Source organism: Schistocerca americana, chromosome 5 (genome assembly GCF_021461395.2).
Source record: "Schistocerca americana isolate TAMUIC-IGC-003095 chromosome 5, iqSchAmer2.1, whole genome shotgun sequence".
Lineage (NCBI taxonomy): Eukaryota > Metazoa > Arthropoda > Insecta > Orthoptera > Acrididae > Schistocerca > Schistocerca americana.
In genome coordinates this window covers 587,460,686-587,479,876 of record NC_060123.1, presented here as the reverse complement: position 1 = coordinate 587,479,876, position 19,191 = coordinate 587,460,686, and the positions used below count along the sequence as shown (strand labels likewise).

Genomic DNA, 19,191 nt, shown 5'->3' with positions numbered 1-19,191 from the left:
AATTTAGACTTGTAATGAATTTTGTCGTGTATGAATCATAAATTTACTACGTAGTAAGTACTAAAGCTGTTTTATTTTATGTTCGTTGATGCCATATTATCTGAAGATAATAGGAAGAGTATCAGTTTTTGAGAAGTATTTAGAAGAGCAATATATTTTTCGCTAGTACCAGAGCATCGTGTTTCATAAAAATGAAGAGGGAAAATTCATAGTGAAAAGTGTTGTTTACGTTGGAACCCACCAGACGATTACTTAACGATATAAGAAGTACAAAGAAATCCTTGACAATGCAATGTTTCAAATTTGTTGTTATACACCGAGCGAAAGAGTATTGCCGCAAAATTTATGGGGAAGTTTGGGCTAGACGCCAGTCAAACACAGTTATTACGAAACTTAGCTCAGGGCTCCGCACCGCGGCCATTACTGTCCGCTTGCCCACCAGGAAAAACACGCCGGTTTCCGCACGAACACCAGCTCTTGCAACAGCACATCACGTGACAGGAAACTGACAGATACATACGCCTCTTACTTAGGCCATCTTAGCAGGCCAGCTGACACCCCACGATCGCTGGAGCCTTTAGTTCATTCACAGTATTTCCAAAAATGTTCACATGTGTGTGAATTCCTAAAGTACCGAACTGCTAAGGTCATCGGTCCCTAGACTTACACACTACTTACGCTAACTTACGTTATAAAAACATACACTCTGTGTTTCTAGTAAAACCATGCCTGTTGCAGTAATGTTTCAGAGTTAATTCACCCCGTATTTTGCTATCGTATTTTTGGTATGTTCCGTAATCCAGGCATATCACAAGTATTGTAACTTCATTCCATATTGTTGTATCGTGAACGCTTATCTCACCTCACGCAGTGGGCTATAATCTTCTGCGATGATATTTTAACTATATATCTTCACACCAATTCTACACTGACCTTGTTTATCGGCTTTGATCTAATCCCTAAAAAATGGCTCTGAGCACTATGGGACTTAACACCTGAGGTCATCAGTCCCCTAGAACTTAAAACTACTTAAACCTAACTAACCTAAGGACATCACACACATCCATGCCCGAGGCAGGATTCGAACCAGCGACTGTAGCAGTCGCGCGGCTCCGGACTGAAGCGCCTAGAACCGCTGGGCCACCGCTGCCGGCTGATCTAATCCCTATGCTGAAACACACACACAAGAGATCTGATATTCATTGATACTGCCGATGCTGTACAAGTAATTGCGGATTCTGTTCATTAAATGATCATGTTGAGTACAAGTGTGTCCACAGGGTCACTTCGCTAATTAACTTCGTTGCACATACGCTCTTACCGGAAGTCTTGATCATATTTTGTGAGTAGCCCAGCTTTATTTTGGCGTAAGGCGATACAGTCTGCGCGATTTTGTATGCGAAACAGAACGATTATACAGCAAACTACGATTACCTACTTTGAAAGCACTTTAGCCACAGTTTATAGTCTCTTTCTTTGTACCAGTAGCGGTTTGTGGTTTATCAAGTAGTGCTTTGTGAAGAAACACGTTAGAGTATACTGAACCCCGAGCCGAGTTACTGAAAGCGTAATCATGCGCGAACTAGTGAGAGAGCCATTCCGTCTGGCCGCGCGTACGATGTCACCTCGCTGCACAGTTACGGCAAACAGCTGCGGTGGAACCTGAGTGGCAACACTGCCTTGACCTCGCCCACTGCTCCTACATCAGCGCTGCGGCCGCTGTTTCTATCTCCGGCCGCATCCGCTGTACTGTTGCAACGTTCTCAATAGCCAGCAAACGCCCCAACGACACCTACGCCGAATAAAAACTAATACATTTTCTGCTTTAATAACATTACGTTGGAAGTCATTAATATTTCTATTCTACAACAACTTTAACTTACAACAAGTTTGTTTGCATGGCCATCCTCCGCAGCAAGCATAGAAATACGTTTTATCTACAAAACAAGTACTTTAACTTATTTTCCACTTATCTAAAAACCGCTATTACCTTACATTACGAAATGTTATTACTTCTAATACTTCAAGAATAAACCACTAGGCATGACTTACTACTATCACACTGACGCCTAACGATTTCTGTGAGAGAATTTTCGATTCTATTCCCGTTCAAGACGTTGTCTGTTACGTCAATACTTCATAAATCTAGACTGGTACATCGTGCAGCTGTAGCTACAGCATCGAAATATCTGAGATACGAAACTGAACATGAATATCTTGCTGCCAGCGAGATCCAGATACAGTGACTCACGTGATTATTCGGACAGACATGATATCTGCCTTCGTATTAGTGATTTCAGTAATAATAAAGCGCTAGTATAAAGTAAATACTAGTTCCTGTAAGAAATGTAAAAACAAAATGTCCATCGTACTTCGAAAGAACACTGCAAATACAAACATAGGAATTAAAAACACGATCAAAAACAAAACCAATATTGCACAAAATTATTCGGACACCTTTCAGGAAGGTATAATGAACTGTGTAGAAAAAGTAAAATAGAAACAGTGAATAGTCCAAGAACAAAAAATGCGATAAAGAGCAAGCTTTAAGAGCAGCAGTGTCGTGGGTAAGTTGTCATGGTGTTGGACTGCTAAACAAGCGAGCCGTGTTCAAAACTGCTTTATGCCTTTTTTTCATATCATTATGAACTGTCCGTCTAGGCATTGAAATTTTTGTTCTCTTTCTGTAGTCTTGGCAGCTGTCATACTATACATTAGTTGCATGTGATAAGAATATGTTGCCGTCGCAAGTAAATGTCCTGGGTAGTGACAGATACCACATAGACGTCTCACGGAATTGAAAACAACAAGTAAACGGGTGTGAACCATGTTATAACAAAGGAATTCGAAAGTCAACACTTCCAAAACGAAACGCAACTTCACAAACTTATCTTTCGATAGAGTACAAAGACTCTGCATGTTTGTAAAACTGTTGCATTGATTTGCTGCGCAGCTTATGTAACAAACTATTATGTTTTCACGATTTCCTTTGGAATGATCACATTCACATTCATGCGAACACCTATATCGTGCAAGGAGGCATATCTCACTTACCAGCCATACAAAACAGATGCGTTGATAAGAGATTCCTATCACATGACACGTACTGTCACTAATGCCACGTATGACACACCAGACGTGTTTTCCGGTGGAGGATTCGGTTTAACAGATGCGTTGATAAGAGATTCCTATCACACGACACGTACTGTCACCAATGCCACGTATGACACACCAGACGTGTTTTCCGGTGGAGGATTCGGTTTAACAGTCGCCTTGCAGGGGGCTCTTCTAGAAGTCGGTCAACTGTTAATTCTTTATCTCTTTTTAATCTGTATTTTAATGTTTAACATCTTCTGTTGTTGATTCTGCACTTGTCAGCCTATTTTTATGCTGCTGCATTTGTTACTTTATGTTGTGGTCACGATACATTCTGTTTCAATAGCGGTGTTATTAATTAATTGATGAGTGTAAATAGTGTTTCATATATTTTGCGAAGAACTGTTTCTCATTGTTGTGCGTTGTAACGTTTGTTACATAGAAACTCTTTGGTTGGAATTTTCTGCTGTGCTTCATTAGAATTTTTTCCTACTATCCTAGTTCGCAGTCTGTAGTATCTTTTGTGCGTCAGCACATCTGTTCTGCTAATATAAACATAAATATCGTAATCACGCTAACAATAATCTGTCATAAGCATCTTGACAAACTGTCATTAGTATCAAGTCTTGGTGGCACACCTGTGACTATTATACTATTGCTCATTTTTAACACCCAAACCTCCAGATGTCAGACACTCAGATGGGTACCAAACTTTGTATGGCAATAGAGTATCAACCAAAACTCCAATTTAGTTCGCACTATGTGCTGTCGTCCAGCGAAACGGGCCTAAAGTTCAGTAAAAATAACACCATAACTACGGAGCACATCAAAAGCAAAACTATGAAACACTCATACCAACAGCTTCCGTGGGGAAGTTGGTACAGCTTTAGATCTTCGTACCAAGGATCATGGGTTCAAACCCCAAATGATGACTTTTTTTTACAGTGTTATAAGTGAAAGTGTTATATCTCCTTCATCACGCGTGGTGTCTGTTCCGTAGCACATGTTTCGACAGAACACCACTCCTATCTAAACAAACGTACTCTATAGGTTTACTACTTTCAAGTAACGAAACGAAAACAGGCTGCCAAAAGAACATTGCTGCGAACTCCGAAAAGTCCTTTTACATGTCAGGAAAATGTTCTTCCATATAACAGTTTCACACGTAAACAGTTAAATAGTTATCAAAGGGGTTTGAACGCAGGGCCTTTGGTACACCGACCTCAAGCTTCTCCAACTTTTTTTTGTTGCATTTGTTCGGGCGTACGTCCCATGACACTCGTTCAAGTTCATCAATGATCCATTCTCTTTTTTTTTACTGTAGAGGGCAGCTAACCCTCTGACTGAACACGCTGAGGTACCGTGCAGGAACCAATTCAACATCACGAGATCTGCTAATCAAACATTCACAGATACGCTTTTCCTGTCCTTCGTCGTTCTGGTGTTACTTTTAATTACCGTTTACGCACCTTCTACTGAACGATAGCACGTATCACGAACTAAGTCGGTGTTTTGCTTGATACTATGACGACGTACAATGTTTGGTACGGATCTGAGTATGACTTCTGGAGGTTTGGATGTAAGTAAAAAGCTTAGCTCTCTTAATCAGTTTTTCAGTGTACGTGACTTTGTTTTAACAGGCTTTCGCGCTCCTGGTGGCGGTAACATGTTTACCTGCGTTGTGTCATTGTTGAGATACGGATCGAATTCGTGACATATCAAAAAATTTCCTTCCTCATGATATCTGTCGCATGATAAGATAAATTAACTTCAGTTGAAGTAAAATCCATTTCCTGCAGGCTACACTATTGTAACTTACTCGCACGCCAGAGCTAATGCTCTATAATCTGATTTTGGGTTTGTGAAGGAGAAATACTTTCAAGAACACTAACATATGCACCGATTTACTGCAAAGTTTGCTTCGCAGTTTCAGGGTGCATGTCCTACTCACACTTCAAAATCTTAAAAGTTATAATAATAGTGATAACCAGTTTTCTCATGGGGCAGTTTTTGAATAATGATGTATACAAAATAGACATTATGTTGTGGAGAAACCAGGAACGGAATTTTCCGGTAATGCAACTGAGAATAATGTTGCTACGAAACAGAGCAATGGTTGCAGACTGTATATACTCTAATCAAAATATCCACGGGTGTACTGCCGCTCTACAGTGTCCAATGGGCACAATATTTCGGCGTTCATACATGTCGCCATCATCAGGTGAACTGACGGACTGAGCTCCTGGCGGCGGCCGATTTAAATACCCTCCGCCCGCGGCGCGCTCCCTCCGCCGTCCGCGCCCCGCGCCACGGTCGCGCGGTGGAACAGATTGCGACGGCGTCTGAGATGACGTCGGAGTGATGGCTCTGTCCGCCGTGGTCGTCACAACTATACGTTTGCTCGATTTACTCTTGATTAACCCAATCGCTGGTTCCCAAGCCTTGCTAAGATTATAGCCACAGTCACGGTTTATGAGGTCGTCATTGGTGCGAATTTCGATGGCCTCTCTAACAACGCTGTCCCAGTATCTCGGCGTCTGTACCAGAATCCTCGTGCGTTCATACTCCATAGCGTGATTTTCGGACAAACAATGTTCAGCGGCCGCCGACTTGCTCGTATACATCAGTCGAGTGTGCCTCTGGTGTTCACGGCATTACGCATCGTCTGACTAAAATAGGACTTGCCACATTGACACGGAATCTGGTACACGCCGGCCATCCTCAAACCGAGGTCGTCTTTGGCGCTCCCCACCACCGCCCGAGTTTTATTTGGAGGACAAAACACAGTTCCGACCCGGTGTTTCTTCAAAATGCGGGCGATTTTCCCCAAGAGTGCGCCTGTATATGGAATAAACGCAGTGCCTACCTCCTCCCTCGTGATTTCATCCACCTCCACAGGCTGTGCTGTAGCGGTTGGGCGGAGAGCACGTTGAATCTGCCACTCTGAGTACCCATTTTTTCGAAATACGGATCTCAGATGTTCCAATTCCTGGGGTAGACTCTCAGCGTCATTGATAGTGCGCGCCCTATGTACTGGACTAGGAAGGCCGGCGTGTACCAGATTCCGTGTCAATGTGGCAAGTTGTATATTGGTCAGACGATGCGTACCGTCGAGGATCGATGCCGTGAGCACCAGAGGCACACTCGACTGATGTATCCGAGCAAGTCGGCGGTCGCTGAACATTGTCGGAAAATCACGCTATGGAGTATGAACGCACGAGGATTCTGGTACAGACGCCGAGATACTGGGACAGCGTTGTTAGAGAGGCCATCGAAATTCGCACCAATGACGACCTCATAAACCGTGACTGTGGCTATAACCTTAGCAAGGCTTGGGAACCAGCGATTGGGTTAATCAAGAGTAAATCGAGCAAACGTATAGTTGTGACGACCACGGCGGACAGAGCCATCACTCCGACGTCATCTCAGACGCCGTCGCAATCTGTTCCACCGCGCGACCGTGCCGTGGGGCGCGGTAAGCGGAGGGAGCGCGCCGCGGGCGGAGGGTATTTAAATCGGCCGCCGCCGCTACCGAACCCAGTTCCCTCTGAGCAGCCATAGCGTACGGATCTCCGTGCCGTAACGTTCACAGGACCTCAGTCCGTCAGTTCACCTGATGATGGCGAACATGTATGATTGCCGAAATATTGTGCCCGTTGGACACTGTGTACCGGCAGTACACCCGTGGATATTTTGATTATAAAATACGCCGGGAGAAACTCAGGAATTGTATATACTCTGCTCCTTTTATTCGATATAGCGGAGGCAGGTTTGAATTAAGCTTCCCTTTGAGTATGGTGTCATATGTTCGGATTGGCGAAATATTGGGAAGGAAATCGGCGATGTCCAATTAAAAAGAACCATCCCAGAGTTCGCTTTCAGCAATGTGAGGAACTGCAGACGACATTTACCTGCTTGACAGATATAAGTGGTGCTGGAGCTACAATTGCTCTGGCACACCAGGCTGCTAATATCTGCTATTCCTTCGTGTCCCTCGTTAGTTACCCTCATCACAATGTTTGCTACGCCCAGTCCAAAGTCTTTTCCAGTATAGGGGCCCGAACCCAATTACTGGACAGACTCACTCAGTGGTAGTCTTCGGAGGCAGATGAATACGAGTATACAGGGTGTTACAAAAAGGTACGGCCAAACTTTCGGGAAACCTTCCTCACACACAAATAAAGAAAAGATGTTATGTGGACATGTGTCCGGAAACGCTTAATTTCCATGTTAGAGCTCATTTTAGTTTCGTCAGTATGTACTGTACTTCCTCGAGTCACCGCCAGTTGGCCCAATTGAAGGAAGGTAATGTTGACTTAAGTGCTTGTGTTGACATGCGACTCATTGCTCTGCAGCACTAGCATCAAGCACATCAGTACGTAGCATCAACAGGTTAGTGTTCATCACGAACGTGGTTTTGCAGTCAGTGCAATGTTTACAAATGCGGAGTTGGCAGATGCACATTTGATGTATGGATTAGCACGGGGCAATAGCCGGGGCGCGGTACGTTTGTACCGAGACAGATTTCCAGAACGAAGGTGTCCCGACAGGAAGACGTTCGAAGCAATTGATCGGCGTCTTAGGGAGCACGGAACATTCCAGACTGTGACTCGCGACTGAGGAAGCCCTAGAACGACGAGGACACCTGCAATGGACGAGACAATTCTTCGTGCAGTTAACGATAACCCTAATGTCAGCGTCAGAGAAGTTGCTGCTGTACAAGGTAACGTTGACCACCCCACTGTATGGAGAGTGCTACGGGAGAACCTGTTGTTTCCGTACCATGTACAGCGTGTGCAGGCACTATCAGCAGCTGATTGGCCTCTACGGGTACACTTCTGCGAATGGTTCATCCAACAATGTATCAATCCTCATTTCAGTGCAAATATTCTCTTTACGGATGAGGCTTCATTCCAACGTGATCAAATTGTAAATTTTCACAATCAACATGCGTGGGCTGACGAGAATACGTACGCAATTGTGCAATGACGTCATCAACACAGATTTTCTGTGAACGTTTGGGCTGGCATTGTTGGTGATGTCTAGATTGGGCCCCATGTTCTTCCACCTACGCTCAATGGAGCACGTTATCATGATTTCACGCGTGATACTCTACCTGTGCTGCTAGAACATGTGCCTTTACAAGTACGACACAACATGTGGTTCATGCACGATGGAGCTCTTGCACATTTCAGTCAAAGTGTTCATACGCTTCTCAACAACAGATTCGGTGACCGATGGATTGGTAGAGGCGGACAAATTCCAAGGGCTCCACGCTCTCCTGACCTCAACCATCTTGACTTTCATTTATGGGGGCATTTGAAAGCTATTGTCTACGCAACCCCGGTACCAAATGTAGAGACTCTTCGTGCTCGTATTGTGGACGGCTGTGATACAAAATGCCATTCTCCAGGGCTGCATCAGCGCATCAGGGATTGCATGCGACGGAGGGTGGATGCATGTATCCATGCTAACGGAGGACATTTTGAACATTTCCTGTAACAAAGTGTTTGAAGTCACGCTGGTACGTTCTGTTGCTGTGTGTTTCCATTCCATGATTAATGTGATTTGAAGAGAAGTAATAAAATGAGCTCTAACACGGAAAGTAAGCGTTTCCTTGGCTTGGCTCTGAGCACTATGGGACTTAACAGCTGTGGTCATCAGTCCCCTAGAACTTAGAACTACTTAAACTTAACTAACCTAAGGACATCACACACATCCATGTCCGAGGCAGGAATCGAACCTGCGACCGTAGCAGTCGCGCGATTCCGGACTGCGCGCCTAGAACCGCGAGACCACCACGGCCGGCTAAGCGTTTCCGGACATATGTCCACATAACATATTTTCTTTCTTTGTGTGTGAGGAATGTTTCCTGAAAGTTTGGCCATACCTTTTTGTAACACCCTGTATATGGAACATCAGAATTACAATGCACAACAGAATTAAAGGATGACTTTTTCGTAACACCGTAATCGACTGCGACGCATTGGCTCAAAGGTGCCTACAACCCTCCTCTGTAATGGTGCAAAAGTGTCGCACCCTGCGACGTTTGCCGGCCGGAGTGGCCGAGCGGTTCTAGGCGCTTCAGTCTGGAACCGCGCGACCGCTACGGTCGCAGGTTCGAATCCTGCCGCGGGCATGGATGTGTGTGATGTCCTTAGGTTATTTAGGTTTAAGCAGTTCTAAGTTCTGGGGGACTGATGACCTTAGAAGTTAAGTCCCATAGTGCTCAGAGCCATTTTGAACCTGCGACGTTTTAGACAGAAATGTGTTGATATATGTGAAAAAGGCATTGTGAGCTGCAATTAGGGTAATGATGCAACACTGGGACCAAATTTCAACGCAATTCTACCAAACGCCACCGTGGACGTGTCACACGATGAGAAGTTCGTCATAACCCCTCTCACCAAAGTTTCACACCTCCTTTCGCCGTCTCTGTAATGGACGTCACAACTGCGACACAGCGTTGAAAAAGCGTTCTTTTATTACGGGTGGCCGAAGAAAACGTTTCAGACACAACACCGCTCAGAATCGACATAGAAAGGCACATAGAGCGTCAATGAACTGCAACTTTTCCTGAGGCGTTGTTTTCCACACATCTCGCGATCGAAAACGACAGTTCGGAGTGCAATGAGCAACAGCAAGATGTTTTTGACATGTTTTGACACTGCCAACAGTCACGGTCATTTCACCTCTTCTCTATGGTCAATGTGGGGCTTCATCCTCATTGAACCTGATGACACCCGTTTGGATCAGAACGCGACCGCAGTTTTTGCTCTCGTATACAGTTTGGAACCACTAGGGACCATTCTAACACATTCGACGAAATTTGAATGTGATACAAAGCAGCAAAGCGTATTTTTGCTTTTCCAACACTCCAGTTTCTTGGTCTTCTGTGACGTGATCTCGTGGGAGTACAACGTTATCACGTGCGTGAATAAAACTGCAAAGGGTCCGTTTAAGAGGCTTCAGTTCGGCAGCGCCCTCCGTGCCACTCGCTCATCTTTGTTGAGCGCGTTAGAAATGTGCTTTCAGAAGGTTGGACACCAAATCAGCCCCACACCTGCTCTAGCGCCTATGGAATGGGCAACCATTTCGACACACTTTTTCTGGGGTTTGCCTACCCTCTGGCGCTAGGGCAGCCGTCAGGCTGAACTGGTCAGTTTCTGACAGGCACTTTTGTAACGTACCCAACGAAGTTGCGTGGGTGGCACCGCGTTGTTGCCAAACTTGGAGGTGGGGGAGGCGGTCTTACCCCTTTTCCGTTTTATTCGCGCATATGTTAATGTTGCAGTCCCACGGGATCACGCCATAGCAGGGCGGAAAACAGGATGGCTAAAAGAGCGTAAGTACCCTTTGCTGCTTCGGTTGCCGCTCAAATGTGAAAGGTTTTGAAAGGTGCCTAGTGGTTCCAGCCTGTACACAGGAGCAAAAATTGCGGTCGCGCTGCAATCCAATGGGATGACAACGCGTTCAGCGAGGATGCAGCCCTACAGTGTCCTTACAAGTGCTGAAACGTCCGAGGGTGTTAGCAGTGTCAAAAGACGTTCGAAGTCCGTGGTTCCGCGTAGCGCCCCAGTCTCTCATGATGTCTACTGAGGTCGCTGATATGGAGTACCTGGCAGTAGGTGGCAGCACAGTGCACATAATATGAAAAACGTATGTTTTGGGGGTGTCCGAATACTTTTCATCACATAGTGTATATGGGATGCCTTGCAACGTTCTGTTCAGAAGAGATCTGCATCCCTCGAACTTTTACGGATTTATGGACAGCCCAGCAGGGTTCATGGTGTCAGTTGCCTCCAGCAGTATTTCAGACATTAGTCGAGTCCGGGCCATGTCGTTTTGCGGTACTTCTGCGTGCTCGCGGGGGTCCTACTCTATATTAGGCAGGTGTACCAGATTTTTTTCTTTCTTAAGTGTGTATTATCGTACTGATTAATTTGAGCCCGGATCGTTGTGCCGTGTGTGTGTGTGTGTGTGTGTGTGTGTGTGTGTGTGTGTGTGTGTGTGTGTGTGTACGTGAGCGGAGTGGGATAGTGGACGGTTGAGGCTTGGCGACGGATATCAGCCAATTACTCCAAAAGCATGTTTATGTTGTAATAAATGTAACCTTCGAAGATATACACAACATGTGGCTTCGTGGTGGGCTACGTCAAGCTATAGTCCAAAAATATGCATACCCTTTGTCCGTGCGTAGCCTACTCCTGTACCGGCTTGCTGAGATCATCTTGAGTTATACAAGACGTAGCGGCTGTAGTACACGCTGAAAGACATGGACATTAATACGATGGTGTTGCTTTTCAATCTTTCATCTATGTACCAAGATCTGTCAATCGACAATAGAACATCCCACAGCGGAGGCTAGAAGTGAGAAAAAACAACAAAACAAACCACGTAATTTTCGTCAACTTCGGAACAGTGTTTTCTCCACCATTTGACAGCATCTCCAACGTTTCGGGCACTCTGACACGGCAACTCGGCAACATGTGAAACTGAACGCACGTGGGCTGTTGTTGCTCGATTCTAGGGTTTTTTTTGCTTGTCAACGGTGTCTGTTATCCAGTCCTTTTAGTTTGTATTTGTCAGAAGAGAACCATCCCGGCTCCAGAGAGTTTCTCTCTGGCTTCAAAGTATGGGGTATCTCTGATGGAAAATATACAAGTTAATATATCTAAGGAAATATCAAATATTGAAAAATATTGACACCAGTGTCATAGCCCCTACTAAACTATCAACAGCGTCCGCATATGTCATTATTACAAGAAAAATAAACGTCTTTTCGAGACTTTTTTCAGCTCTTGCACTCTAATATGCGGATCGTCTCAGTGTCCAGCGCACAGAATGTGGCATACAGCAGTCAGTCATTTCGAGGTGGTCAGAGTCCTTTGTTACCAAAAGTGTAAACGTATGGTCTTTCCTTTCTTCACGCTCTGCATTTAGGATCCCTGGACATGTCACACGAGTGTACGAGTCCTCGTCGCAGCCAATCAGAAGCACCTGGACCCAAGAAGTCCTCTCGGAGCATCCTCTTCGTGTTGGTGTTCCTTTATTATTGCATCAGCTCCGTCGTTTATTCTTCCATAACGGCGCGGTGGGCAGTGGTCATAATGTTTTGACTTATCAGTGTCTGTGTATTTACTAGAATGGTGACTTTGTCACACCTTTATTAAATAATTGGTTTGTTTTTAGATTCAGCCAGTGTCTGCTGTCCTGGTACACACTGAAATCGCCGCACCACAGTATCGTAGCGCGCCGCCACAAAAGTCAAAATAGCGCTGCCCATCTCCACTTTTTGCATTCTGGCCTTAGAAGGGCCAGTCGGGCCCCCACCGACCACCAAGTCTAACTATGCTAATGGCGTCGTTGGATACGGTATAGGGGGGCGGGGGGGGGGGGGGGCATGAGGTCAGCAGACAGCTGTCTCGGTCATTGGCGGGGTTCCTGACCTTGGCCTCACAAGCCAGGTGCACCCGTCACAGTCCCCCCATTATGGAAGAACCCTGGTTGGTAGAGTGCACGCTGAATAACGTGACCAGTAGATGTGCAGTCGGCAGGGCACGCTTGGTGAGAACGGTAGTTGTGGATGTTGCGGGCATACGCTGTAGGGGCAATGCCAAACGTTGGAGGGTAAGTGCCGTTCTAAGATGAAGCGTACGATCACATTTTTTGTAATTATTAAGTGGAGCACCTCCACGCTCACATCTGCACAGTGACCAATCAAAAAGATCTAGTGTCACCTGTGATTTGGGTCGAATCTACGAAAAATTCCGCTGAAAACGCAACAAAAACAGCGATTTAATTTCATCTAGCTTTTTAACCATTTGTAACTTTCAGAGAAGCGTCATGAGTGGCGAATTTCGAGTAAAACCTACATTTCTGATGTTGCCAAGTTTAAATTTGCTTCTTTTGCCGGAACACAACAGAGTTTATACATGTCCGAAAGAACAGATACCATCTTCATATAGATAAGGCATACCGGCCAGTGATCTCCTTCAGTGCGGATGCACTCACATTGCCCGAACACCTACGGGAATCGGTAGATTGACTGCCGCGAGTAGTGAGTGTAGTGGGCAGGGGCACTACAAATGTAGTGTGTGGACAGTAAGTTGGAAGTGTGGGTCTCACGGGGAGCGTGCCACAGATAAGTCCTCTGTGTCCTCGGTGGCTCAGTCGGATAGAGCGTCTGCAATCTAAGCAGGAGGTCGTTGGTTTGAGTCCCGGTCGGGGTACACAGTTTCAAATGCCCCCGTTGACACTTATCAACGCCTGTAAGCAGCAAAAGTTCATGATTTCATTGCAGTTGCATTCACTAACAAATTGTGCAGTCGTAGTTGTGGGAGAATTCTGAAACTGGTTTATTAAGTGAGGAACTATGGAAAAGTAAGGTAAATACCAAGTGAAAAAGCACGTTCTCGGTACAAAAATAAACCTGTAATGTTTCTATTTATGCTGTTGCAAAACTCATAGCACTTCTCGTTTCGCCAACTAGCTATGATCCTTAAAAATTACATTATTTCATTGCAAACGTCTGCAGTTAGTGGAATGCATGGTAGATAATGAAATTTTGCATAATAACTTTATGGCAAAATATTCTCTTATAATATGCCAAAGTTTCATTTCAGTATCTCAAATGAAATATGAAAAGTGTTGTGGTTATTTCGTTCTGGCTTTGTTGCTGACCCGCGCAGTCGCAAATGAGTGTGCTACGTCTGATCAGTTTTCTCGAGACTAGTAATAGATAGAGACCTCTACCCAAGTCTCAATATCTTTATCTGTAATTCCTACACAGCGACATATTATGTAATATGGACCAAAGACAAAATCATAGACACCTGTTTTTCATTGCAAACTTTTTCGAATTCCATGCAGTGTCTTACTTAACTGCAAACATCACAGTAACTATGACCATTAACGAAATAATGGGCATATCATCATGAAGTTCACATATAAAGCTATAAGCTACACAAAAATGAGTTTTTACCGAGTAATTTCTGTAACATTGTTTAAGAATGATTGCAGGGTGTGAACCTTGATTCTGTCATCACAGCGCGTCGCCGACTGCCCGATAGGGAGCAAACTATGTTGGCCTCCCATTCCTTACAAACAAATTATCTCCCCCAGCGAACTGGACGAAAACTGGTAACTGCACAGCGGCCACCGTATCCTGCGCGGACTCTACTGGGAATCGAACCCTGGTCCTTCGCATAGAAGTCACTGCTCTGACCACTCTGCTGTGGAGGGCGACTTAATGTATGAATGAACTGTGCTCTTTTGTTTGGTCTCATCTAGGGTTGTGCTACAGTACTGCGGATTGGGGATATCAATGTGTACCAGTATTGTGAACGTATACTATCAAAGGGACAATCTAAGACAAAGACAGCCCACAAGAAAATTGGCAACACTGTACCCTTTTGTTGCAGGTGGAGGAGCCATAAGAAAATTGGCAACACTGTACCCTTTTCTTGCAGGTGGAGGAGCCATGGAAGAGGGAGAAGAGTGCAGAGGGTCTCTGGTAGACGACATGGTGGCGCTAATGTCGTCCGGGCATGCTGCTGACGTCACCATCATGGTGGACGGCTTCTGGCTGCCCGCACACAGAGCTGTGCTGACGGCGCGCAGCACTGTGTTCGCCGCCATTTTCCGAGAGCAGGTGCTGGAAGTTACTGGCGGCAGCATCACTGCCATCGACATGAGCCACGAGGTGCTGGGGCAGCTCCTGCAGTTCATGTACAGCGACGAAGCGCCCCTGCTGGAGTGTGTCGCCGCAGAGCTGCTCGCAGTTGCCGACAAATACTGCGTGTCCCTGCTGAAGCAGCAGTGCGAGCAGCAGATGATTTTTGGACTGACCGTGGATAATGCTGCAGACAGCGCCGTCCTCGCCTTTGAACATATGTGCCCAAAGCTGAAGGCGGCGGCCATCAACTTCATCAGTTCGCACTACAAAGAAGTTATGGCTACAGAGGGATGGACGAACGCACTGCGGCACCACACTGAAGTCAGTGTGGAGATCTGTCGTCTGCTGGGGGATGCTAAAACTCTAGAGGCAGAATGGTATGACTTTCTGTGTGGTTTCTTTCCTGTGAGCTATTCCTAGTTTTTCACTTTTTTTATCGCAATAGCACAGTTATGTCACGTATTATATCCTTATGCAGCAGCGGCCAAGATGCAGAGATGTTTAAATTCCCGATAGAGCAACTCTCTAGGGTGGGGCCTGATGATACAGCACACCCAGAACAAGTCCTTGCTACACAGGTGTCTGCGCCGGTCGTGGTGGCCGAGCGGTTCTAGGCGCTTCAGTCTGGAACCGCGTGACTGCTACGGTCGCAGGTTCGAATCCTGCCTCGAGCATGGATGTGTGTGATGCCCTTAGGTTAGTTAGGTTTAAGTAGTTTTAAGTTCTAGGGGACTGATGACCTCAGATGTTAAGTCCCATAGTGCTCAGAGCCTTTTAACCATCTGAACAGGTGTCTGCATTGGATTTAGAAATTCTCTTGACGTTTGACCAGAGAGTTGCATCACAGTAGTCGTTGGAATGAAGTACGCAAATATGCTTTTTACAGTAAAGTAACACTTAAGAAAATCATTCAGCATCTCACACTGGAAAATATTATCAACATTTTTAGTTAAATACTTCAACTGTAGTTTTTACTATGACATTTTACTTCAGTATATCCACATATCCTGTTGCTCTATAGTGGTATTCAGGCTCGCCTCGATAGCTGAGTTGTCAGCGTGACGGATTGCCGTCCGACGGGCCAGGGTTCGATTCCCGGCTGGGTTGGGGATTTTCTCTACTCAGAGACTGGATGTTGTCTTCATCATCATTTCATCCCCATCCGGCGCGCAGGTGCCCAATGTGGCGTCGAATGTACGAAGCGCGTTTTTTTAAGTAAGTAACATTTTGAAATTAAAAAAAAGACGTGCTATGATATGTCAATAATTTTATTTTTACATGAAAGCCTGTACCTTAATCTACTTTTCTACATAATTTCCGTCAATATTGAGGCACTTGCCATAACGTTGTACCAGTTTTTGAATACCCCTCTCATAGAAGTCTGCCGCCTGACTTGTTAACCACTGCATCACCACTGTTTCGACTTCGTCGACGCTGACCGCCCAGGTGTCTCTTCAAGTGCAGGAACGGATGGTAGTCACTGGGCGCAAGATCGGGACTGGACGGAGGATGATCTGGAGTTTCCCATCGAAAAGATGTGATGAGATCTTTGGTCTGATTCGCCACATGCGGACGGGCATTGTCTTGCAGCAAAATGATGCCCTTGCTCAACTTCCATGGACTGTTGTTTGATTCTGGTGTGACATAGGCCACCCATGTTTCATCGCCCGTAGCAATTTGGCTTAACAAATCATCACCGTCGTTGTGGTAACGCTCAAGGAAAGTAAATGCACTGTATAAACGTTTGGTTTTCTGCACATCCGTCAACATTTTCGGTACCCAACATGCGCACAATTTTCGGTAATTCAAGTGCTCGGTCACAATGCCATACAAAACACTACAAGAAACATAAGGAAAGTCATCCCGCAAGGATGACTTTATTGTCCACTTCCTGCACCAAACTTCCATTAACGACCGAAGGACGCACACTCAGTTGTTCGTCATGCACATTTGTGCGGCCATCTTTAAATGCTCTCACCCACTTTCTTACCATTCCACCACTCATAATGTTTTCTCCGTAAACTGCACAGATCTCACGACGAATATCGATCGTTTTTAGGCCTTTAGCGCAAAGAAATCTTATAACAGCCCGTACTTCACAGTCGGGGGGACTCACTATTATCGGAGGCATCTTAAACAGTCAGTACACAACGTCAACAAGGAAGAGTCAGACTGTAATGGCATCAGTGCGTAGATTAAGGTACAGGCTTTCATGTAAAAATAAAATTATTGAGATATCTTAGCACGTATTTTTTAAATTTCAAAACGGTACTTACTTAAAAAACACCCCTCGTAATAAGACCCGCACCAAGGCGGCCGGACCTACCGCGTAGGGGGCCTCCCGGCCAATGACGCCAAACGCTCATTTACAGTGGTATTCAGGGGTATCAGCAATGTCCCATCTTGCTCGCCATTTACAATCTTGCACAAACTGGACTTGTGATCACAGTGAAACTCCTGCCACTGGTCAATCTCGTAATGTTCTACACAGAGATGTCCCTTGTGATATACAATTAATGAGTTGTTTCGAGTGATTATATCGTATGTCTCCCGAATGTAACTATGGAGAACATTAGTGGTACCAAGCCCAATTCGTGTTATTCGTAACATGATATCCTATTGTAATAATTCCACGATATGCCATTGTCGGCCATGCATTATTACCAACTAAGCATTTGGTTAGAGGACCCTGCCCATATTGCTCCAAACGTACTTAATTGGGGAGACATCCGGCGACCATGCTGGCCATGGTAGGGTTTGCCAAGCTCGAAGACAGGCAGCAGAAATTGTCGCCATGTGCAGACACCAACCATCTTACTGAAATGTGGGCCCAGGATGTCTTATCATGAAGAAGGGCACGGAATATCGCCGACGTATCGCTGTGCTTTAAGGGTTGCACGAAAGTACAGCTGAAGGGGTCCTGCTATGGAATGAAATGACACTCCAGACCATCACTTCTGCTTGTCGGACCACATGGTGGGTGACAATCAGCTTGTTATCCCACTGCTGTCCAGAGCGTCTCCAGACGTGCCTTTGCCACTCATTGGGGCTCACGTCGAAGTGGGACTTATCACTCTAGTCAAAGAGATTCCAGGCCGAAGATGTATCTGGACGTGCACCGGACACCGGTGGCATCGGAATTTGTCACCCGACATACAGCACGACAGCATACAAAATAGCCAAGATGAAAATATAACTGTTTGAAATTTAGTGCTACAGAGCAATGCTGAAGGTAAGGTGAGTACATCGAGTTACTAAAGAAGACGAGCTTTACGACAAAATTTAGATAAAGGAAGGAGTAAGCTGATATTGTGAGGCATCAAGGAAGAGTCTAGTCATATGTATGGGAGGGAAGTGTGGAAGTAGTAATACAGATTCTTGTTGTTCTTGTTGTAGTCTTCAGTCCAGAGACTGGTTTGAAGCAGCTCTCCATGCTACCCTATCCTGTTCAAGCGTCTTCATCTCCAAGTACCTACTGCAACTTACATCCTTCTGAATGTGCTTAGTGTATTCATCTCTTGGTCTCCCTCTACGTCTTATACCATCCATCCATTCGTGATCCCTTGATGTCTTAGAACATGTCCTACCAACCGATCGCTTCTTCTAGTCAAGTTGTGCCACAAATTCCTCTTCTCTCCAATTCTGTTCAGTAGTACCTCCTCATTAGTTCTGTGATCATCTAATCTTCAGCATTCTTCTGTAGCACCACGTTCCAAAAGCATCTGTTCTCTTCTTGTCTAAGCTATTTGTCGTCCATGTTTCACATCCATACATGGCTACACTCCATACAAATACTTTCAGAAAAGACCTCCTGACATTTAAATCTATACTCGATGTTAAAAAATTTCTCTTCTTCAGAAACGCTTTCTTTGCCACAGCCAGTCTGCGTTTTATATCCTCTCTACTTCAACCAAGTCCGCCGGTCATGGTCTCGCGGTAGCCTTCCCGCTTCCCGGGCACGGGGTCCTGGCTTCCATTCCCGGCTGGGCGAGGGATTTTCACCTGCCCCGAGGTGACTGGGTGTTGTTCATTCCCATTACAATCAGAGGAAGGCAATGGCAAACCAACTCCATTAAGACCTTGCCTAGTACGGCGGTGCGGATCTCTCGCATCGTTCCCCAACGCTCTGTCAAGAAGCATGGGACTTCATTTTCATTTCCACGTCGATCATCAAGAGTTATTTTGGTCCCCAAATAGCAAAACTGATCTAGTACTTCAAGTGTCACATTTTCTAATCTAATTGCCTCAGCATCACCTGATTTAATTCGGCTACAGTCCATTATCCTCGTTTTGCTACTGTTTATGTTCATCTTATTTCCTCCTTTCAAGACTGTCCATTCGGTTCAGTTGCCCTTCCAGGCCCTTTGCTATCTCAGACAGAATTACAATGTCATTGTCAAACCTCAAAGTTTTTATTT

General features: G+C 45.3%; 1 protein-coding gene across 1 annotated transcript in view; it reads left to right on the top strand.

The window, feature by feature from the left end:
* The window catches only part of LOC124615450 (leucine-zipper-like transcriptional regulator 1), an 80,824-nt gene that overhangs the window by 16,909 nt on the left and 44,724 nt on the right, over positions 1–19,191 (top strand). Inside the window, exon 2 of the mRNA XM_047143346.1 lies at positions 14,568–15,150. Coding sequence (XP_046999302.1) covers positions 14,579–15,150 — 572 coding nt within the window. The 5' untranslated portion in view covers positions 14,568–14,578. The remainder of the gene's footprint in view (positions 1–14,567; positions 15,151–19,191) is intronic.